This window comes from Brachionichthys hirsutus, chromosome 14 (genome assembly GCF_040956055.1).
Source record: "Brachionichthys hirsutus isolate HB-005 chromosome 14, CSIRO-AGI_Bhir_v1, whole genome shotgun sequence".
NCBI lineage: Eukaryota > Metazoa > Chordata > Actinopteri > Lophiiformes > Brachionichthyidae > Brachionichthys > Brachionichthys hirsutus.
The window spans coordinates 5,963,813-5,988,415 of NC_090910.1; the positions used below are offsets into that span (position 1 = coordinate 5,963,813).

Here is a 24,603-nt window from a genome sequence, read left to right on the forward strand (position 1 = left end):
CGAAGGGGCAGGATTTGCCGTGCCTGCGTTTTGTGACTGACGTTTTCCATTATGTACTTCTCCTTGGAGCTTTTGCGTCTGGGCGGATGAATATTCTATGTTATCTATGCTGAAGATTGAATTAAATTTCTGCTGTGTGTGCAGCAACAAGAGAACTTCAATCACTCTAGAACATTTTATAGCGTTATATTTGCCTTGTTTCCAAGAGGGGCACAATGGGGTACAATCGTTGTAGCGCATCCGTGTGAACACTTAAGCAATCTGGTTCGGTTCCAGATTCGTTATGAAGGTCAGGATGGTTTTTGGTGCGCCTCAAGATTTTGTTCAAATATAAATTATTATGAAAACAATTGCAAACAATTTTCTTAAGAGAAAAGCAGTTACTGATTCAGTCGTTTTTTTTTTACAAAGGATTTTGCTTTGGGGAAAAGCCCACACGGTTGGCTTCTATGCGTTGTCATTATAAGCAGCTCACTGTTATTCAGGTGGCCTGAGAGGACATTGAAGAACATTGGGCTTATTTTTCAAACAAGTTTTAATTCCTTTTAAGCCTATTGATGTACGTTTTAATCACTTTTTAGAAGCTCCCCCTGTGTGTGATAAGTAATGAAATGTAGTTTTCCAAAAGTAGTTGAAAAATATATTTCTACTTTTTCTACTTTTTTCATCTTAACTTCATATCATCCATGGTTATTGTGGCATTCTCAGGTCTTAACTGCGTGCATTGGATGTGCATGCATGCCATCCTATAATCCGTGTGATTTTTGCCACACGGTGCGAAATAAGTGCCTTTTTATGTGCGTAATTGATGCACGTGTCGTGAGCTCAGAGCTAGCGTACGTGCACGGTGCTATTGTTACACGTTGGCTGACGTTGATAGGCTCACGAAAGGATTGAATTGAATTCTATGTAATGACTAGCAGTCGTTTTCCAGGTGGATCGCTGTCCTTGGGTTTACCGTTGTGCCCACCACAGGCTCCGAATCAGAAATCATTGTTGGTGTCCAGAGCCCTGTTATTTTTCAGCGTGCTCCACACGCTATGTAATAGTTGTTGTATATTTTGTCATTCATGTCCATCCATCCATTTTCTTGGAGACGAGTTCATTTTAAACTCGAGACACCCATCTGTGCCTTTCTAATCATATTTTGTGTAACAGTATTTGACATGGATATTATCTATATTTAAACACTACATGTATCTTTACACTAAATGCCAAACCGTCTGTGGTGAGAGAAAGCTTTGAGAAGTATGGTACAAGTTGTCCTTTAAGAGGCCTTTAGTTTCAGACTGACTGACATTGTGCCGCTTTGGTCCATTAGCTTTCATTGCATTTATTAATACTTAAATGTTCTAGTCAAACTATAACGGAAGCTGCTTTTATATTATATATTTCATACGCTATTGTATGTCTAATAATTCATTCCAGTAATCGGTGCATTCATTGTCTTGCTTCTTGCTGCTGTTTGTTTGTTTGTTTATTTGATTGACCAAAGTACATGTTTGTGATATTTTGTATATGTGGTTACTTTGATTTGGCTTCTCTTTATTCACAGCTGCAAGATCAAATCTGCTTTTGCATGAAAAGCACATTTATTTCCCACCTACTAAAGGAGCTGTTACAATGGAAGCCTCCATGAGCTTAAATGTTTTGGAATATTTAATTTTTTTTGTTAAATATGCTGTATTTATATCATTACCGATGCATGTATCTTAATTTTGTATTCCTCATGAATAATAATAAAATTATATATTTTACCTTTCATGTTTTGGGAAGTCTCATCTGCCTTCCAAAAATAAGTCACTCGTGACTGTCCTGAAAGGTTTTTCACTACTATGCTGAAGCTGCTACCGGTAGCTGCTAACACCAGATGAAAAAACCCAAGTATCAGCAATTAAACTATTGTCACAAAAAACATTAACCACTGGAACAGTCTTCACAGAAGTGAGCAAAACAGTTGCAGGAGTGTTTATTTTATTATTAGTCGGGTAGAATGCATTAAATCACATTTTATGTATTTATATTTGTAATGATTTTTGAAGGGTTATTGCATTTACTGCAGAGCAATTCAAAAGAAAATCATATTTCTGTTTAAATTGGGCGGATTCTTGTTCTGGCTGCACGTATAAACCCTAGTTTCCTGTAGTATTAAGTATTCTAACATTGACTTCACAGATAACTTGCTGATTAATTCAATAAATATCAGCACAGATTTAAACTTTGATGCATCTGCATGAGGCTCCAGCTGTTTAGACATTACCCAGAATGCTCTTTGAGTCCAGACACCAGTCAGAGAGGTCAACGCAGTTAAGCCGCCATTAAAAAGCTTGCGCTACACACTTCAAACAGTAGAGGGCCTCCTGTGGATGTGAGGTAGATTACAGACTTCTTTAGAAAATAAAAGCATGCCACAGGGGAAATTGAAGCGCAGACATTTGCTTCTTTCCTTCACAGGTGTAATTTCACGGGCACATTGAGCTCCTTTGGCGGCGGTTCATACTCTTTGAATTCTGTCGAGGTTTCCTTTTTCTGAGTGGAAGAGTTTTGCGTAGTCACTTACCATCTTTTTGTTCTTGAGGACAGTACAAATGTCTGTCAGTGTATAATTGTGTATAATTGTATGTGACAATAAAAGCGTCCTCTTCTTGGCTTTCATTGGACATTCCAAAACTCCAATGATGCTGTAGAGATACTTCAAAGCGCACAAAGGCCAGTCATAGGGCATTCTCGAGTGACGTCACAGGCCGCTGACATGACAGCTGCAGGATGATCACACATCTGCAGGTCTGCCTGAGCGAGAAATTACATTCTGGAAGTGAAGTAATCGATTACAGTAACATTTTGTGGCATATTTAAAACTACAACAACAACAACAACACATTTGTAATATATGTTGTCTTTATCTTCTTAAAGCGCTCCAGCTTGATTTGATTATTGCAGACACACCCGATAAGTGCATCTAGCCAATAAAGCTAATAGGATCAATGATGAGTAAACGGATGGCAAAAAGAGGCTGGTGAGAATGCGTAGGCCAAAGCAGGACACAGCTTCGGCTGTCTGATTTAGTCTGGGTGGGTTCAACCGGCCTTGGCTATAAATAGACGTCTGCGTGTGCGTGTGCGTGTGCGTGCGTGCGCGCGCGTGTGTGTGTGTGTGTGTGTGTGTGTGTATGTGTGTGTGTATGTGTGTATGTATGTGCGTGTGTGTGTATGTATGTGCGTGTGTGTATGTGTCTTTAAGAATTCAGATGTAATTTGAGAGAGAGAGAGAGAGAGAGAGAGAGAGAGAGAGCACCAACACCGCCCCCCCCCCCACATTAACGCACGTTTCTCGTCGGATGGGATTCTCGGTAAACAACGAACGAACATCCCCTTCAACTTGTTCTCGTGTGCGTGTGCGTGTGCGTGTGCGTGCGCCTGGAGGAGGTGCAGGGCTGCCTGCCTGTGCTGTTTACCAAAAATGGCTCGACATGGCTGTGACTCAGCGCGCACGGTTTGGCGAGCGACCCCCGGAAACCGGTTGAGAGCGTGAGGCGCAAATCGTCTTGATGAACGTCTTACGGTGAGTCCGGAGCGGTGTCTGACGCGTCGTCCACGGCCGGCGGGCACGGACCCGCGCAGACACGGACCCGCGCAGGCCAGCGACGGTCCTCGGCGCGTTTTGACAGCAGCTGTTGAAGCAATGCGGGACGGACGAACGCGTCTGCGTCCCGGCATCTGTAACGCGCCTCCGGGATGCGCGGAGCTTTTGGGTTCCTTTTCTTCGCGGCAAAAAACAAATAAATAAAAAATAATAATAAACGGAAAACGGTCCAGCCGCGTTTCGGGCAAGCGCATTTGGAGGAACGAACGAAGCGGGGAACAGAATCCACCGGAGCGAAACCTGCTTCGGTCTTGCGTAACGGAACGACACACCTCTTCCAGAAATGTTTAGACCAGGCCTGTCTTCAAGACGGGCTTCGTTCAGTCTCCATCTGGATGGCTGAGGAAGCCGGTCGGGATCTGAGTACCACTGCCAGATACGGTTTATCCTCCGGGGCGCCGGGCTCCGGGGCGCCGGGCTCAGGGGCGCCGGGGCGCCGGGATCCGGGGCGCCGGTCGGACTGTCAACTCGCGCTTTTTCTTTCTCCCATTAGTACTATTTATTTATTTACGTTCATTCCCCAGCTCCTCAAAGCACGCTCGACTTGATTAGTCAATTTAAGCAGTCGAATCCCACATTTTTTTTCCTATGTTTTATTTATTCTCCTCAGACCCAGAGTTGCATGAAGGTTCAATGCCCCAACTCCAAATCGGACACGACTGCTGACCCAAACTAAAGCAGGAGAACAGTCAGAAGCTGGCCAAGCATCATGTTTGCAGGTCAAAGCAGAGAAAGGCTCTCCAGAAATAGCTGTTTATAATCGGGGGGGGGGGGGGGGGGGTTGAATACTACCTCCTCCACCTGTATGTACGCCACGAGTACTTTGTTCACCTTGGGACTTCAGCTATTTGCTTTCTCTATCTTTAACTTGACCTCTGTAAACATGCGCCCTTGTAGACAGAGTCCAGCGTGGCTATTACAGTGAAGCTAAAATGCACTTGTGTATACTATTACAATCTTTTGTTGTGGTTTGAAAGACCATTCATGTGTCCCTGCAATCTGTAAAGTCAGTTTGCCCCGCAGCGGGGTAAGTTAGAGTACTGGCTGCTGTAGAGGGCACGCTGTAGAGTTTCCCTTCTTCTTCTCTGGTGATGCTTTCTTGGCTTTGGTGCTTCTGTGGGGTTTGTTGAGCAGGAACAAAGCAGGAATAAATTCAAATGTTCAAGGTTTTTGAGTGTGCGTCTCCTGGGAGTTACTAACTGACTTGACGTTTTACCGAGAGTCAAAACAGGGCATATGCAAATAACTCAGTGTGACACTCATAAAACATTTCAGTCAGGGAGCATGAGGATCTGAGGATGTGAGGATCTTAATGTTCTTTGTCTTACAGCAAACACGTCTGATCCAGATCTGCGTTTCACAAACTGGGTTTTGTGTGTGTGGCTTCGTACCACGGTGCCCAGATCTGACGCTTCAACGTGTGAATTGGCGTTGACTAGTCTGTGATGTTGTCGTCGAGCTTCGTCAATGTTCTGATGACGGTGATTTCTGCATGTGGTCATGTCAATGACGTCGTTACTGCCGTGTGTGCGTGCTATTATGTTTAGCAAAGAGCAAAGTCCAGGGCGGATGTAAAAGCACTGTGTCCATATCTCAGGTGAGCAGGACAGTATATAATAAACGTCCTATTAAACTACAGTAACTCTTTGATCTTAACCTCACACGTCTGTACTGAATTCAAAATCTTTATTTATTTACTTATTTTAAGTTCCTCGGATTATTCTATATTTTATATTCTAATTATTTTAGCCGATGTTTATTCTTAGTCTGTCATCAAGTCATTCAATTTCTTTTCCTGTTCAAATTTCTTTATCTTCCGCCGCATTTTGAGCTTTTAATTCCTTTTTCTTTGAGCTTGATTTGTTGTTTGAAAAGTCCAAACGAGCTATTCCATTGATGTGACTGAAGGCGCGCTTGTTTTTTTGTAACCTATGTGCTGAAGATACAACCAGATTTGGATGTTTTTCCCATTATTGGTCAGGAAAAAATATAAAATGTTAACATTTATGGTTTTAAAAATCTGTTAAAAATCAACTCCGATTCACTTTTACTTTTCATGGTTGGTGTATAAAGATACCAAGAAGAATTAAGAACCTTTTGATGATCCGGATCACCATGTGGATGGTGTAAATCCAATTACGAGGGGAGGGAGCTGCTTGGCGGAGGTCTTTTCTAGTTTCGTCAATGTTTTTCACATTTTAGTTTGTTTGCATTGAGAGAAAACTGATTTTCTTGTCTGTCGTTCTCTCCGTCCTCTCACAGTGGAGTTGGGTGGCCATGGACCCATTCAGCCAGCTTATCCTCACCATCTCGGTGACCAGTTTCCTCACCTTCCAGTGGTTCTTCCACAAAGTCAGCCCATGGCTGTCCACGCGCATCAGCGCCGGCTTCCTCACACTTAGTGACAAGCAGAAGGTGGAGTGGAACTCGAGGTGACTATATGAGCACACGTTGGGTCCAAATATGTGCAAGGTTTGACGCTGGTATGTGGTTCTACCGTTCTAGTTGGTTTAACCTGACAGTTTAGCTGCATATTTCCTGCCACTGATATCTGGCTCACTCGGAGAATGCAGCATGATTTGCGGTTTTGTTCTACAAGCTGCAGCTTGAAGGTGTCTGTGGACAGGATGGGAGAAGATCAAAACCATTTTCTTTGCAAGCCTTTTTTTTTTTTATTATTGATCAGGTTTTAAACTTCACAATGATTATTTTGATATGCGACAAGCATATTTGACTGACCTCAGATAACCTGTCTAGCTCAGAAAAAAAAGGAAATATAAAATCTTGGGCTTTTTATGCAAAACAAATTTCCGCCACATTTTTGTGCTTTTTCATAGAAATAAATGGTCCTGTATTGATCATGTCTGATTGGCATGCTAACGTGCTGCTCACCAAGTCACCAGGGGATTTCTGACATTAGTAGTGCATGCAGAACGAACTGTCAGACTGTAATTTTACTGCAGAACTTATTCACCTTGTTCGCCCCAATGTGGCTACAGTGGCTATGCCAAAAGGAAATGACACGTACACATTTCCTCTGCACCCCATTGCGCAATGCTGATTTCAGTTTAGAAGTAAAAAAAAAAGAAAAGCAGGGTGAATGTCAAGCTTTTAATCCAAAGCATCCTCTAAACATATATTATCATACAGATTCTGCTAACCTTGGTTAAAATAGTAATGTTTGCTTTTGCGGCTAATGAACTAGCAGCATTGCCACATTCCTTAGATCAACACTATCATGAGATTAGTAAAAATACAAAATAATAGTAATAATATCTTATTTTTAGCAGCCAGATTATCCTCTTAGTTCAACGGAACTGCTTTATCTTCACAGAAGTGTCGTCAGTTGTCCTCTTGTTGTTGGAACACTGCGGATACTCCCGACAAAAACTAGACTGCAATGAAAAGCATTCGCACCCATAGAGAGATGCAGAAATTCTGCTGTCTCCGTTCAGCTTTAGGAAGTTAACAGTGAAAGTGTTTCCATATAGGTCAAGGGTGAAACTTTGTCCAAAAGGGATCCGACCTGGTCCACGTTATAGTCATGATATTTTTTTTTACCTTCTTCTTTTTTTATTGCTCATGAAATCACTTTAAATGGTTCCATAGTCTATGAGGAAATTCAGACAGACGTCTGCTGGAGGTGTGTCCGGTCCTGTCGAGGCTCACGGCTTTATGAAATCTGTTAAACCAGTCTTGCAGGCAGTGTGGCATTCCATCGCAGCGGAACTAGGACTGTGTGATTCTGTTGGACCCTTCAGTATTGTTAAATCACTTAGTCTAATCTCCGTTGCAAGCACTGACGGGTAATCAGCGGATTCACTTTCAAATCAGCACTCCAACAGCTCAAGGTGCTTTTCAACAGATAAATATTGAAGATCCTGTTTGCGTGCTTCGTCAAACACAGCCTCTGATTTGTCCATGTCAGCCAGCAGTAGCTCATCACGGCTGCGCGTGCTTTTGTTGTCGTTCCAGGACGGTGTCGACTTTTCACGCACTGCTGGTGGGAATCTTCTGCCTCTACATCTTGTTCTTTGATGACGCCGTCAATGACGATCCAGTCTGGTGAGCGTTCGGCTGAGCTGAATGTTCGTTATTGTTCGCGCTCATCAGAGCAGGGAAGAGCTATAATAGGAAAAGTGTTTGGGAGCTGTCCACTGTATTGGCAATAAAGTAATTCCTAAGTATAATGACAATTACATAATCGATAATTGTAAGATCAATCAAATAATCATTAAGTGGCGATTAAACAATGCTAAGTAACTTTGACCTACAGGGACGGTAGTAGGAAAATAACTGTCTGCAAAGGTGTGATAAGATGAAAAAACAATGTTGCTAGACAGGAAGTACGCTTCAACGAAAGACCCTCGTATGCAGCTAAGTTTTGTGGTAAAGGTTCATGGACTGCATCTCCATATTGTTACTTAGAATTTCCCTTGTACAACACCTGTTTCCTGTTCTAAGAACGAAAGAATGGGTGCCTATATAAGCAAGATGTTTTCACTCTTCTTGGCTTCACTCAGCCAACTGTTCTACTTGGATGACTGAAGCCCCAAGGCCTTGGAAAAATAATTAAAGACCAATCTTACATAATCATGTGTCTTTATTATACAATTATTCAAAGTAACAGAAAACTGCCAACACACCACTCACAAACAAACAAACAAACAAGAGCAAATCTTTCTGACCTGCAGCCTTTCCGTCTGGACTTTGTATATTCTCCTAATGTTTGCCTGGGTTCTCGCTCCTTTCCTTTATCAGTATAAACGCATGAGGTTTATGTGAAGCAGTGACTATAAATCTCCAATGTGAGGTTAAATGCTTAAATGCTGTGATAAACTGGCAACCCGCCAGCAATGTCAGCTGAGATAAGCCCCTGCCGCCCCCCCCAGACAGTGTAAGGATAAGAGTCATAGATAATAAATGGATATGGTATATTATGATATTATGGATTTAGCAATCACATTCAGAATGATTAAATTGTATGATTTCTTTTTTCTGTATCAAATAAAGTTAATAGAAAAAAACCCTAAAGAATTATTATGAATGATAGAAGAAGTCCCCCCACCCCCTTCCCTGTGTGATGGATGAATTTGGACATTTTTTCCTATTAGCTAGATGTCTCTGTGGACACTCCTATGAGTCTATATACACAGTACGAACCCGATAAATCAAAAGACACACGCTTTCTCAACAGGGGCGATCCTACACTGGTGAAGACGAATGTTGCCGTCACAACAGGCTACCTCATATCTGGTAAGTGAGATGTGCGGTTTACACAGGTAGCGTTTGTCAAAGTGGCTTCATATGGATATGCATGCTGTGAAAAATAAGATGAGAAACGCAATGCTTGGAAGACTCCATTTAAAATGTATTTCACGTTTATTTAATGCTTTAACCAACAACGTGTTACTCCTCTTACCCGTGTACTTTTGTTTTCCAGATTTGCTGCTAATATTTTACTATTGGAAGGCGATAGGCGACAAGTTTTTTGTAGTTCACCATCTGGCAGCATTGTATGCTTACTACTATGTACTGGTGAGTGCCTTGTTGTCCAATAGCAGAATGTGCAGGCAAGATGGGAAGGAGAAAACCAAGGGTGAACAACGCTGCCCTGTCAGGTTGGGTGTCCAGCCACCGCGATGTGTAGCACGACTGTTTGAATGCAGGCCGTATCGGTTAATCAAATATGCACAAAGCAAAATCAATATCGTTTGCACATGTACTGTTTGTTGGTGTACCCTAAACTGCATGATTGCAGATAGAGAGAGAGCACGCATGTCACAGTTTGCCTGGTATTGTTGCTACATCTAAATATTAAGTTGATGTATTGAAAAGACTGATTTAAAACAGTTTATATATACATATATATATATATATATATTAGTAAATATTGCAAGAGTTGTCAGACTGCTTGCCATCACCTCACGTTGCACCGGTTCACCTGTCAGATTTGTCGGCTGTTACTGACATTGGCTTCGCAGCTCACCTGAACTGTTAATTCGCGACCCTTTGCTTCCTCTCAGGTTACTCAGCATTTATGGGCAGCGACTGTTCACTCTTGGTTCAATCTGAAACCCTCTCGATCGCCAGGATCTGTGGATAATTATAAAGCAAATGAATGACTATGGTATTTTTTGCATGGAATGCTCAATGATGGTACTGGCTGATGACCCCCCCCCCCCGCCCCCTACCTCACACTGCCCCTTACTATTTCTGTGCTTTCTGTTTGTTTTACTGACCTTTAATGTTGTGTGAATCTGACATAAGCTGAACTCTCCTGGGTTTAGTGCAGCTGAATGCCAAGCTGTAACCACTGTGTGCATGCTGGCAGCTCGCAGGCGTCGTTCGACACACATAGGCTTCCCCTTCTTCTATTTATGCATGCCAACAAGTATTATAACGTACCTGTATGTCTAGAGTACCTTCTCCCTGTCTGTTTTTGTGCCAGAGCCTAGTCCTGCCTCCCTTTTCTCTTCCTTACACTCCTCCTGTGAGTCTTCAATGAGGGGAAAACAGACACCTGTGAAATAATGTCGACCACATGAAACCAAGTGCATCACCAGATAGGCCTTTTAAAAAAAAACACATGGATTCTGTCAGTTTTTTTTTTTTTTTAAAGCAAACTTACTTAAAATAAAAAAAATCCTACTTGAGGAAAAAAATCTGCAAACCTTGTATAACCCAGTGTGCTTTGCCCTGCCTCGAGCCCCGAACCTAACCTGTTCCTGGATTGTAAAACAGGTTAGGTTTTGCATTGCCATTGGCAAATGATTACACAAATAGAGCCTCTTCAGTTCTGATTCACATTTTACTCATGTCTTAGTCACCTGCTGTATTTAAGATCTTTTTTTTTTTACACACCTTCTATTTGGATCTGTTTTGCTCATGAGGAATATTATTTCTGTTTGATATTTATTTGTCAAAAAATATATTTAAAAAATCACAAGATCAAAACATCATAAAAATGAAATCCAACTTGGAGAAGCAGGGCAAGCACCTGGATCTAAAGCCAGTAGCTAAATGAATGGAAGTTGGCCATACTGTTACTGGACACTCATGATGACTGTTTCCTCAGACTAGATCTAAAAAGCATGTGGTATATAACATTATGAAGGCTCCCCATTAGTCAACTATAGTGGGCAAAGAAAACACATCTCAAGCCACTTACAGCATCCATAAAACCTATGAAAAGCCTTGATGTCATTTTGAATTCAGTCTAATTTTTCACATGTTGTCAAAGTCTCTTATGAGTTAATGTGTTGAGTGTGTCTGTGTGGCAAGCATTCATCCAGTCAATGAATTCTACCTGCTCGGTATGAAAAATCCGGAAGCACACAGCCAAGTTAAGAATGAAATCTAATCACCTAAATGAGCTTTTTAATATGTTTGATCAGCTACTAAAATAGTGTTGGAGTCATGTTTTGATTTTTGTTACTAGCATCATTTATATATATGTGTGTGTGTGTGTGTGCTTCAGCTCAATTAAAGGGAAGGACGCGTGACACGACTGCTGTGCGAACATTAGATGCATGCCTTGTTCTCCATAAGTGTTGCTTCTCATTTGCTTCCAACCGCGGTGGCATTATGTTCCCCATTTCTTTAACTAATGTAACGGTCTGTCTTTCTGTCTGTGTGTCCTAACCTGACTTTAACATTAACAGCCCCCTTCTTCAAAGCCTACATGCAAAAACTACCAACATCCAGTCGGGTTGTGTCATCCCCGTTCATGCAAAAACTACCAAAAATGGTCGAGGGCTGTTTAGCTCCTGATCCAGATGGGGACCGGTTCATTCCTGTCTTGTCTGCTGCTACTGCTGTTGTGTTACACTGAGCAGATGTGATGCCCAGTCACAGTATGGACTTACCAGTATCTAGGCGTTCAAGCATGCTCATGCTATAGGTGGAGGGCTCACATCATACGGTGCAAAAACTGAAAAAGCAGTCGCACCCCGTTTGAATCACGTTGTAAGTATGTTTCAATGAGCAGCCGCGGTTTCAGCCCTGATGGTAAGTCTTCGTCTACGTACCGTAAAAGTCAGGCAGCCAAATAACTTTCAATGAAATGTCACTTGAAGGTCTTTCAATGAAATTGAATCTTGATTTGTAATTTCTCTCATTTTCCGAATGTCTTTTTTTTTTCTTTTTTTACAAGTGAGGGGTTAAATTTCAACTTTGGAACACAAGTTAATAAATTACATTGTTGAGGAAATTAAGTTAGAAATCACAGCACTCAGTCATCTAATACAGTTTTTCAGAGAATTCTTGTCAGGAAATTGTAATTTATTTCTGCTACTGAAGCAATTTTAACAAATGTTGCATATTTTTGCATATCAAGACAACAGCGTTCAAATGGGGCACCTTGAAAGCATCTTGGTTTTGCACTTCTCACTCAAGTTTTGCAAAATGGACGGGAAATAAAACCATTTAGCTTCAGTCTATACCCACCAGCAAAACCACTGCTAGCAGTCTGTGTGTTTTAGAAACGACAGATTTGTTTATTTCATATTGAGATCCGTTTCAAGCACACATGATTTAACTTTTAGTTTGGGTCCTTGGTGGTTCGAACCTGCGGAAGATGATCTCATACCCAGATGAGGTGGAGCGCAGGCCCTGGACTTGGAAACATGTCTGGCAGTTGAACATATTGCTTTTTTTTTTATTCTGCATGGCTTTTGATTGCTCCTTCTAGTGTATGACTACATGTATGTATGGTTTGTAAGCCTTTGTTGTGTTGTAAATTGATTTCTATATATTTCACTGTTGACAAGTTATTCAGACGAATGCATGAATGATCTTTGCAGTTGGGGTTACTGTTGTCTGGCAATGATTAGTAAACAGTTTACCATAATCAGAGATTTTTTCTTTTATGTTGGCTTTTTAGGAGCAGAACATCTAGATTTGATGTGCTAATCGACTGTGCTATTCAGACATATATTCATGGTCGATCCCTACGATTTGTTTTTAATACTTCTTAGACAGACAAACGAGTCTAAAAGCTTGAACAGCGAATGAATGACTTGGATTAAATTCTAACATTTAAAGTGATCCACAGTTCTGGGCTTTGAACAATCTACAGTTCTTCACGCTGCCTTCGTAGTGAGGATGATTTTCTGCTCACAATAAATGAAGATGATGAATCACTAGGAAGTCAAATTGTAGCCCGGAATAATTTTGGCCCACAAAACTTTAAGTAATAATTGTGTTTCCTGAGAAGGCTCTTTGTCATATCTGCCAAGTAAGTCCATATTTATTGAGGACATCATCTATTTTTAGTGCCTAGTTCCTAACACTGATGAAATATGAAATAGCATGGTTATACGTGTAGAGAGGCAATCATGCCTGCTTACACCTTAGATATCCAGTTCCTCCGCTGAGCAGGCCGTGTCTTGCTTTTGTCCCTTTCATGTTTTCTTGTTTCCTGTTCTTACCTTGTTCCTCCAGGGCCAAGGAATGTTGCCTTATTTTGCTAACTTCCGTCTGCTTGCTGAGTTTTCTACACCATGTGTGAACCAGCGGTATGTACCCGTTAACTCGAGCATAGGCCTTGAGTCTTACACCTGAACTGCGGCTCAGTGTACAACATCTTTAAACATGTGATGTGTTTCAGCTGGTTCTTTGAAGTACTAGGATATCCCAAGTCCTCCCGGCCCAACATGGCGAATGGCGTTGCCATGGCGGTAGTCTTTTTCATGGTCCGCATTGCTGTCATACCAGTGTACTACAGTCGTATGTATGCGGTCTATGGCACTGAAGCCTTCTACCTGGTGCCGTGGGGCGGCCGCGTAGCCTGGATCTGCTCCAGCATCTGCCTGGACATCATGAACGTTATGTGGATGCATAAGATCGCCCGCGGCTGCTACAAAGTGTTGCGATCGGCACACCGGAGTAAAGCCGGCGTGCCCCAGGAGAATGGGAAGACGGATTAGGGGAAACAGGATGCCAGTGGTGAGAAACCAGCTGAGTCCAATGCAATCGGCGCATCGGCACGTGTGTGCTTGATGCTTCTCTGCAACTTCCAGTTATAATAGAGGAGAGGATGTAAAGAGGGAAAATGAGGTTTCTTTGCATAGACGGACCGCTGAACTGGCCATCCTTAAGCCATGAAATTGACCTCTCAGCAATACTGTGGTGCATGGCACTTATTTTTGTCTTGAACTTTCAAGCCCGACACAAAAAGAGGCCATCCTGGGACAATGAGCTGTTCCCGACCATATATTGTCAGAAGGTTTGCTGTTCTTTACATAGTCAGCAAAAGTCATAATGTTTTGGTTTTTGGTACTTCTACTTACGGTCCCATGACAGAGGTACTGCAATATGAGTTGATTTGAACGAACCTCGAAAGCATTCAGTGATTCTGCATTAATGGTCAGTGTCATGAAATCATTGTCCGATGCCTGTTGAGGAGAAGCGTCTCGCTGAATTTGCTCAGATGTCACTGATACAAAAGGGATTACATGTCAGTCAATACCAGAGAACTACAAATAAATCCGGTTCCTTTTAAAAAGCCAGGCCTTTATGACGTTAATTGGGATAATTTGAGTCGTTTGAATTGGATTTGAATGCTTAATTTCAGTCATGAAGCATCAGTACACTATATAGTATATAGAGTGTTTCCTTTGTCCTGCTGGGGTCAGGAGAAATAGATTTTAAAAGATGCAGGTAATTTAAGTGAACTGTTTTTTAATGAAGAGGAAACTGATGTACACAATAATGTAGACACGCTAAATCGAAAACCGAATGTCTTTGTATACTGACATTAAGCGATGCTGGAGCTTAAGGAGGAATCAGCTTTATAAGTCCATGCATACAACCTTTTACATTTTGCTCAGTGAAGAATTGGACACTCAACCTGCAAATCAAATTCGGAGTCGAATGTTTTCAATCATTTATTTGAAAATTGAATGTTAGTACAGAATTGAGTTTTGTGTAATAGTCAAATATTCACAACGCATTGCGTGACTGTTTTAGTGCCTCGTGGCAGTTACCGCCTCTTCACTGTACATATGATTTACACTGAGTTACACAACATCACCTGCACTCCTTATGCATCCGATGGACACGAGAGGATTTGTGTCCCCCCGTCTTGAGTAGACATGAATATCACCGTTAGGACAGTGTGTGATTCTAATGTGAATGTTATCTTAAAACACTCAAAGCAGGAGCAAATCTTTTTCAGATGAAATGAAAACCATGATCACACAGGAAATATTTTGTTACATCCAACACTGAAAAGTGTTGTTTTGTTGTTGTTGTTGTTGTTGCTGATATGCTGCCTGTACATGATTGTTTGGCCATTTTAATGGATCCGTGTCAAATTCTGATTATATATTTACATTTTGACATACAGTATACTGTATATGAATTTGTGCCAGTGCTTAAACCATTATTGCTCCATCCTCAAGGCTTTTTTTAAGTCCTTTTTTTTTTTTTTTACTTTAGTGCCAACATAATTTAATACTTCAGCCTAATTCTGTTCACACAAATTGTGTAAACTGAGCTGAGCGATTGATCACGAGAAGTGTTTTGGGAACAGAACGAGATTGACAATTGATGATCGGATCACAAGTGAACATCAGCATCTCACAGCTCGCAGGGGAGTCGGTTGCGTTTGTTCATGTTGCACTGGAACTAAATGAAAGTCGTTGTAAGGACAGCAGGGCCACTTCTGTAGAATCAGCGGATGTGCACGTATGCTCATGCATGATCTAGACGGTGTTCTTCGTGCACCTATATCTGCATGCGTTACTGCATGAGGACTGCACTGTCGAAAAAATAGCAAGACTAACTGTTCTTCGCTTTACTTAATTTGTTTTTTTTGTACATGTACATAATGTTTAAAGAAATGTTATTCTTGTACTGTGACACATAATGTAATCCACAGATAGTAATGGCGATAATGACGTGATTGTCCAACACAGAAATAAAGAAAGGGAATACGGTACTTGAATTCTGATCAGCACAGTTTATAACAGTCTGGTCAGAGGAAATAAACATTGATCCATGAAGCTTCATGTCTTATAATGAATACGTTGTCATTCATTTATTAATAAAGGCAAAGTGGACAAATATTAGTTGCTAAGAGAGCAGAAGCTGCTGTCAGCTAATTAAACAGGTGTTGCTGCTTCTGTTCTGAATGTTGAATGGAGGGATGTGAGTGTTTATTGGCATTCTATGAATGCATTGGAGAAGAGGATAAAGTGTCATCTACATTTGTATTTGTCCTTTACAATAAATACCAAATTAAAGGGTGTGACGTGCATCATTACGGTTCTCAAGAATGTGATAAAATCAATTTATGCAAAAGCCTGATTGTAAATCATGATTTGAAGGTATTGATTTTGCTCCCATAACACCGTTGTTGTCACGCCTCGAGGCGGGGCGGGGTCATTTGGATCATTCATTGGTCACCGTCTCTCCCTGTCTTCACCTCACAGTCCTCCTGCCAATCAGTTCATTCCTGGCACCTGTGTTCCGTCAGCACCTGCAACCCATCTCCAATCAGCCAGCGCCCTGTTTAGACCCTGCTCATGCCACACCTCACCGCCAGATCGTCGGTAATGTCACCTGCTCTCCAGCACTCCAACCCGACCTCCCGTGTGCCGACCCTCCCTGCTTCCCGGACCCTGCCTCTTCGCCTGCCCCTTGTGGTCCGTCTGCCTGCCTGCCTGGACTCCCTGGTTTGTGACCCCTGCCTGTCTCTTGGACCTCTGGACCCCCCCCCTGGGTCTGTTTGCCTGCCTGTCCTACCCACCAATAAGAGCTGTGTTTGCATATCCGCTCGCCTGCCTCGCATTTGGGTCCTTCCCTGCCCCAGGCTGTGACAGTTGTCATTTATAAAGTGAGTAACAGTGACTTTTATTTGATTTTAAAGCTGATTTGTAATGGAGGCCATTTAAAATCAGTTCTCATCTCGTACCATAAAAAAATAATATAACTGGTAAATATGGCAAAGAAGCAATGGCCCCCTTTATGTTGAATCACTGTTGGAGTTTAGGTTAGGTTCAGTTCAACTTCGTCATTACACAACGGTAGCCTAATGGTGTAGTTGCCCAAGTCTTAGGGAATGCCTGTTGACAATATACAGATTAGGTTAGAATATACATTGATTAATGTACTATATAAATGATAATGACATGATATACATACTACACAGGTTGATAACAGATTTGGGTGATATGAACATTATATATTAGGCACTCTGGTCATATTTTACAGATGGGTGAGAGACATGATCTAGATATTACTGGAAGTGGTTGGGGGGGGCTGATGAGTGTGCAGTAGAGACAGTGGGTGGTCAGCCGGGGGCAGAGTTCATTAAGGAGACAGAGTGTAATGAGTGGTACCTCTAGGTGGCGCTGCACGCTAGTTAATGCCATGGTTAATTAGGAACAGGTGTGTCAGCAGCAAGATGAGTTGTATGTGATTCCAAGGGCGTTGGGTTCGGGTTAGGGTTAGGTCGGGTTCTTCTCGTGAGTGTTTTATGGATGAAGAATGTGACGCGTTAATGGAAATGCTCCGTTTAATGTATTTTTATGATGGGACTACTTGACACAATGATGCTCTCAAATTCTACCTTCTCATGGTAACAGTGTACAATCTTGTCAAAACATTCCACTCTGTTCTATTTTATCAGTTCATAACTTTGATCTTTAACTGATGTTCAAATTTCTTGTACACAAACGGGGACGTGCCAATAAAAGTGTTGATTAACTCTTGACGGCAGCGTTCTAGGGCCGTTACTGTTCCTCCTATACATTAACAACATGAATGCTGCCTGTAACTGCAAATTGTTCCTGTTTGCTGATGACTCGGCACTCCTGATTTCGGGGGAGGACAAAGTGCAGGTTGAGGAAGCTCTCAGCTCTGAGATCACCAAAATCCGTGCTTGGCTTACCAATAACAAACGGTCACTTGGTAAAACGGAATGTATTCTTGTTGGGTCAAGACACTCTCTAAGTGAGATAAATGTTGATTTCAAGGTCACAGTCGATAATACAGTAGCCTCGAGCAAAGAAGAGATTACCTATTTGGGCTGTGTTCTTGACAAACACCTGTCTGGCGATAGTGTGGCAACTAAGGTGATCAAAAAAGTCAATCAAAGAACAAGAGTTTTGTGAAGAATGTCTACTTTTGTCAACAAGAGTGCTCCGGATGCTTGCTGGAGCCCTCGTTCAGTCCCTTTTTGACTATGCTAGCACCTCCTGGTATTCCAACATCAAAGAGTCCCTGAAAACCAGGCTCCAAACTTCCCAAAACAAGCTGATTCGGCTACTCCTCAATCTGGGGCCCATGACCCACCTTCTTCCTAGACATTTTGCTAGCCTAAAATGGCTCAGGGTAGAAGACGGGGTTAAACAACTCAAAATGGGATTGGCATTTAAAATGGTCAATGCGGCTCTGCCCTCAGTCCCCTCAATCCCTGCGTACCTGATGGAACACCTCCAAAGATTTAGTGACACCCACAGCCACAACACTAGAGGGAGCTCAAACAACAACCTGATTACCCCCTCCTATAGGACAAACATGGGTAAATCATCTTTTTATAATACTGCCCCCCAAGGGTGGAACTGTTTGACTCTCCCTCAAAACGTGCACCTCTTTGGCCTCCTTCAAAACGGCCCTAAAAAATACACCTTTCAGGGGGACAGAAATGGAGATAGTCATAACGACTCTCTCCGGATTTGAAATGCTCCTCTTAGACAGGATGTTTGACTGTATTTGTACTGTAATACATGCTACTGTGTGACTGTACTTGTACCCTAACATTCTATCTAATAAATATATTCATCATCATCATCACGCTCCGACCATCCAAACATGTTTATTTCCCGTAAGGTTTCACCACTAGAGGGAACTGTTGTAATATATTCTTAAATTAATCTAAATTATACAACGCACTCGTCTCAAAAATGTAATATAATTCTAAATGGGTCAAAGGATACATTTTTGCCGAGTATTACGCATAACCACAAAACATTATTTTGGGAGGCTATTCAATCTGGATTATATAAATATAACTCTTCGTAATGCTAATTTTAGATATTCTGGGGGGGGGGGGGGGGGGGGGATACCTGAATATGAATGTCCACAACACATTTATATACATTACTAAATAACACTAGTATTTTTTGTGTTTTTGTGTCTGTCTCTCTGTGAACATGCTGCTGCTGTGCAAGAGCCATTCTCTCCTGCACGCTTGGTGCTGGATGGGTCGGGACGTGCGCCGTGCGTAAAACCTGTCCAGGGCCGACAATGCGGATGGATCAATCCGGTGCGTGCTGACTTGGGAGTTCCCACTGCTACATGAATATGACAGCATTGATTGTAAAGGGAATATTGGACCGCGGCACCCTTATTCCAAGAAAAAAATAATATACCACCGAACTTATCTCGCGTCTGTGATCATTTTTAATCTTTGCTCTGCCCATCCTAGCTTTTCTCAGACTAATCAAAGTGATTGTTTCGTGGAAAGATCATAGCTATTGCGCAATACCGTATTCTGCCGCTAACATTTCAAGGCACGACTTCATATTTTGACCTGATGTCCAATATGAACTCGCTTCAACTTTCTTGAGACGTGAATAAGAGAAGTTACGTAAATTGCGTCAACAAATTGGCGGCGAGCCAATGACAATCAGATGATGATCGGCGAGTCAAAGATTAACCTTCCTCTGTGAAACGCTGAGAGGAAGGTCACGTCAGCACAGATAAGCGAAAAGCAGGCGCATTAAAGGGAGTGGTGCGCGCTGCTGTTGCGCGTCAGTCTGAAGGAGCGGACCTGCGGAGTTGCTGCTTTCTCAGTCAAGAACCATGTCAACGGACTTCTACAAAAACGCAGCGGAGAGCCCAGAGCCTCGCAAAGCCGAGGTTAAAGGTATGTCGAGCAGCAGATGAATTAATTATGTAAATTAGATCTCTGAATATTCTCATATTATTATTTCCTCGTCGTGTAGGGAATATTCCCAGCTGGTTGCAAGGCATACTGCTGCGCAATGGACCCGGCATCTTCTCTGTGGGGGACACAGGCTATGGCCACTGGTTCGATGGGTTGGCCATCATGCACAACTTCATCTTTAAAGACGGTTGGTCCTGCTTTTTAAACTAACTGGATGACTCTCAGGTTTCGGGTGGGCACAGGTTTCTGAACGCCTCGCAGGTGCATCGAAAAGAGCGCTACAACAACAACAGAACAGGAAAAACAAACTGGTACAAATAATGTTTTTCTGTCTTTACAGGTGAAGTGACTCACAGGAGCAGATTTCTTAGAAGTGACGCGTATAAAGCGAACATGGCTGCAAACAGGATCGTAGTATCTGAGATGGGAACGATGGCATACCCTGATCCAAGCAAGAGCTTCATTGTAAAGTAAGCATCTCTTTATTTATTCCTCTTATTGTATCCATGTATAATTTGATTTCTTTGTAAAGTCCAAATTGAAGTCGCCATAAACATTTGGCATCCAGGTAGTGATTGTTCAAAGAATTAAAATGAAAACTTCATATGATTCTTCTGTAACATCTGCAATCCGTGAACTTCACGCAGCGGATCCCACATAAAGACGAAGTCTTCTGTGTTGGCAGAAAACCTCCCTGAAAACTTGCTGTTGGGACTTTCTGACTGACCCCATTCTTTCATTCAAATGAGAAGAGTGGATCTTTTGTTTTGGCTGACTTCTTGCCTCCTCTTTAAATTCGGGTTTATTTTCTCACTCCTCAGGGCAATCACCTTTCTCAATCACACAGTGCCTGACTTCACTGACAACTGCGGCAGCAATTTCATTAAATATGGAAATGACTATTATGCCACCTCTGAAACCAACTACATACGAAAGATTGATCCCGTGTCTCTGGAAACTCAGGAAAAGGCAAAGTCATATCAAATCTTGATAACTCATCAATGATGAACAAAACAAAAGAGCTCATGGTGTGTGTAATTATATACACAGGTGGACTACACAAAGTATCTCCCGGTAAACTTGGTTACTTCCCATCCGCACTATGACAAAGAAGGCAATGCCTACAACATCGGCACTTGCGTGGCAGAGAAGGGCAAGACGAAATATGTACTGTTCAAGGTCCCTGCTGCTGCTGCAGCCAAAGGTACATAAGCCTCAGTTGTATTTTTTTTGCCTGAGCCCATCTTGCCTCCTCTTTGCTGTATTTTGTAGATATGGAACAACAGATTCAGAACTGCATTTCTCAGTATTACACTATTAATATTTAACACTCGTTATGTATTTGAGTTATGCAGCATGCTCACAATACACAGGTTGCACAAACACTCAGTTTTTTATCGCTACATACTTTGTGGTAATAATCACACACATAGATTAATCAAATGTAAAGCATCACATAGGGTTAACTGATACACGATGGGAATAAGTTGGGGCCCTAACGGCCCATCCCAGGAGGAGGGTGTTTTCACGCCCACTATAAAGATCACTGCCGTAGAACATTCGGGACTCTTCTACAGAGTCCTGCTTCCGCGTCTGTTGAAGAGTCCAGCGCTGTATTTCCTTACCAGCTTTGTCATTACTGAAAACACTCAGTAAACTTGATTTGTTTTATAATCCTGACTCTTTATTGAATAAACGCCTCCAACATGAAATGTAATAAAATAACCGAGGAAAAAGGAGAAACCCAACACACTATTTAAATAAGGAGAGTTAATAAGGTATAATCTGGGGAAATGAGGAGGAGGGCGATCAAACCAAGCAGCATGAAAGTACAAGAATAATGGAAACTCTGAGAGTCATATTTAAAACGGCAGCAGCAAAGTGATAAGGTGACAATGAATCAGTTTTTGAGAGCTTTCATAAATAAAGACTGCTAACATCGCCTTTGTTTAACCATTGCTACTACACTCTAGGAAACTTTATTCCCTTTCATAGTTTTGTTTATTGTGTTTTTTTTCTTTTGCATTTGTCTTCAAAGTTTCAGATAAAGACAAGAATGACCTTGCACTGAAGAATGTGGAGGTGATTTGCACCATTCCCTGCCGCTCGATGCTCTCGCCCTGCTACTACCATAGCTTTGGGATCACAGACAACTACTTCATCTTCATTGAGCAGCCTTTTAAACTGGACATCCTCAGGATGGCCACTGCATACATGAGGGGGGTCAACTGGGCGAGCTGCCTGAAATTCTGTCCCGAGGAAAATGTAAGAGCTCACCAATGCATTTATATTCGCACTGCTGAGATAAGTATAAAGCAGAGTATATATTATGGACCCCTTCTTTGGGTTTAACTGTGTATTATCTCTCATTTTTTTTCAGACTCTGATCCACCTAATTGAAAGAAAGACTGGCAAACGCGTTGAGACAAAGTACTACACTGGAGCAATGGTGGCCTATCATCACGTGAACGCTTTTGAGGAAGACGGTCACGTTGTCTTTGACATTGTCGCTTACGAAGACAACAGCCTTTATGATATGTTCTACCTGAGCAAACTGAAGGAATGCATGACGTCCTGTGATGCGAAGTACTTGAAACCAAGCTACAAAAGATTTGTACTTCCCATTCACTCAGACAAGGTGGGGATTTAAAAAAAAAAGAAAAGAAAAGTTCATTCAAAAAAACAATTTCATCCTGAAGTTGAGAAGAAAAAATCTTTAATCCCTCTGAGGCTTTATTTTTTGGACTCTGTTTTGCAGGGTGTCGCAGTTGGAGAAGACCTGGTGAAACTCAAATGCACTACAGCCAGCGCTGTGAAGGAGAAAGAAGGCAAATTAATGTGCCATGCAGAAGTGATCTGTGAAGGTAAAACTGCTGTTTGGTCAAATAGATCCTCGCGTATATCGTCATTCAAAATGTATTAATTCATTTTTTTTTTTTACCAAAATCTCCTCCAGGTTTTGAATTGCCAAGAATAAATTACGATATCAATGGAAAGCGGCACCGATTCGTTTATGCAAACTGCGTGATGGATTCTGCATTGTCAAGCAAGGTAACGGTCTCTAACAGAACTAATGGGAACATCTGTGTTTGAGATTTCTCCTAGTATCCTTAGTGTTATTTGCCAATAGAGGCCTGAAACACACAGACTCTTGAAGTGCATATTTTTAAATACTAGGCTTATTGGGAAGTAGAATGTTCCTGGCTGCATGATGGATCAAACAAATAGCAGAACTGAGAATGGAGCGCTGTCACGACTGAAGGAACTTCCAACGAATTACTAAATGCCTCTGGTTGTAATGCGCACACATCCTTTCCTTTGGGGTTGCCTTTCAAGGTACCTAAAACAATGAAAACCTTCAAAGTATTCAGGAATAAATTAATTTACTTTCCAGCACAGCTTCCTTTCCTTCTCACTGCAAAGCCACGGTCAAGGGATCAAGTGCCTACAAAGAGGAAGCTCCAAAAGGAAACGTCTCGATTTTAACAATGAGACTAAAGTTGTTTTGGTTATGGATTTCACACGTACTTCATTGAAAGCAGGATGACCTGCAGGAAAAACAAACACAAGGCAGAAGAAAATCCTTGCTCGAGCTTCCTTTAAAGAAAATGTGACCTTGTGCATTTGCGTCAGGACTGGAGCATGTTCGAATTCAATACAGAAAAAAACAAAACCAAGTTTGAAGCTGATCATTCCTGTGGTGGCCCCATTGCTATTTCTTTGGGGAAGGGGGGGGGGGGTCTTCCTGTGAGAACTATTATGCATTAATCAGTCAAACACAATTGTTTCATCCGTTGCTATTTTTGATGCTTCTCTCTTTGACTTCTGCAATGAGGAACACAAGTATGACAGAATTCACATGACATGATGAAATGTTGCTCATATGTGCTGAGACAGTGCAACATCAGTCATGTGCTTATCGAAGAAAACAAAGCATGGCGTTTGCCACCCTTCTTGTGAATGTGAGGGGTTTTATGCGTGCATTTGGACCAGAACTATGGCTGCAGGTTGGACAATGTTTGCTCTTTGTAAATCCATCCAATGAATGTTGTTTCTCGGAATGGCTGGAAGGCATCTATATATCTTCTATTATCTGATAATAGAATTCAACTGTTAAAAGTTAAAGTTTGAGTTCACTATGGCTTCATAACGTTCTGCAAAAACACTTGAACTAAGTCAAGAATGTAAAAGGGAATGTGGCATCATGGAGGCTACCTGCAATCTGTTTTTAATGTATTATGTTTTCCCACGAGCGGTCTATAAAGGTTTATTCACTGTAGATTGGGAAGCTGGACACGGAGACCAAGGAAATGCTGTGCTGGAGTGAGGACAACTGCTGGCCTTCGGAGCCTGTGTTTGTCCCCAGACCAAACGGAGAGGCAGAGGATGATGGTGAGACTGATGTTAACTGTAGATATTTTTGTTTTCGATATTCTGTTTTGGATCACTAATGATAACCCCCTTCCTTTCCGTTTGCAGGTGTGGTGTTAACATCCGTCATCGATTCCAACCCAGGCCAGTCGTGTTTCCTCTTGATTCTTGATGGCAGAACATTCAAAGAAGTAGCTCGAGCGTACGTGGACACTGAGCTACACAAAGACATGCATGGCTATTTTGCATCACAATAATATTAATTGTTGCATGTAGATCTGACAAAAACTCTCCTGTATTGAGATGTGGTTGTGCATGAATCTATCCCATATAGCAATCTACTCGTTTTTCACATTTCTTAACAAGTTTATAAATGTATTGATTTTGTGCCAATCAAATTGTTGCATCAACTTGTGCGTATATCACTGCAGTATTCTATTACACTGCCGTGTCCCATACTGTACTTGCATTTTTCAATAAAAATAAAGCATTTGTATTTGAGATGTATTCTATTTAGAATTAAAAAAAAGAATCCTCCATAACCTCTCTGAGTTTTGTACTGCATGTCCTTTGGATGTCATCTTTTCCTACATTATATTAAATATTGACAGTGCACACGATTATCTTAGTCCTTTGATCAATGGCAATCTCAGTCAGGCTGATTTGATGGAAACACTGATTGTCTTTATAAC

The 24,603-nt window shown here is 41.7% G+C and overlaps 2 protein-coding genes across 2 annotated transcripts; both read left to right on the plus strand.

Annotated features, from left to right (window-relative positions):
- Positions 1-5,896: 5,896 nt before the first annotated feature.
- Positions 5,897-15,041, plus strand: tlcd4a (TLC domain containing 4a). Its single transcript, XM_068747817.1, has 6 exons — positions 5,897-6,074; positions 7,618-7,707; positions 8,840-8,898; positions 9,086-9,180; positions 13,087-13,160; positions 13,253-15,041. The coding sequence occupies exons 1-6, from the start codon at positions 5,920-5,922 to the stop codon at positions 13,569-13,571; spliced, it is 792 nt and encodes a 263-aa protein (XP_068603918.1). The 5' UTR covers positions 5,897-5,919; the 3' UTR covers positions 13,572-15,041.
- A 4,255-nt stretch (positions 15,042-19,296) lies between these two features.
- Positions 19,297-24,557, plus strand: bco1 (beta-carotene oxygenase 1). Its single transcript, XM_068747902.1, has 11 exons — positions 19,297-19,519; positions 19,599-19,727; positions 19,881-20,010; positions 20,362-20,509; positions 20,591-20,744; positions 21,579-21,805; positions 21,921-22,178; positions 22,299-22,404; positions 22,497-22,591; positions 23,821-23,932; positions 24,020-24,557. The coding sequence occupies exons 1-11, from the start codon at positions 19,456-19,458 to the stop codon at positions 24,166-24,168; spliced, it is 1,572 nt and encodes a 523-aa protein (XP_068604003.1). The 5' UTR covers positions 19,297-19,455; the 3' UTR covers positions 24,169-24,557.
- The last annotated feature ends 46 nt before the right edge of the window (positions 24,558-24,603 follow it).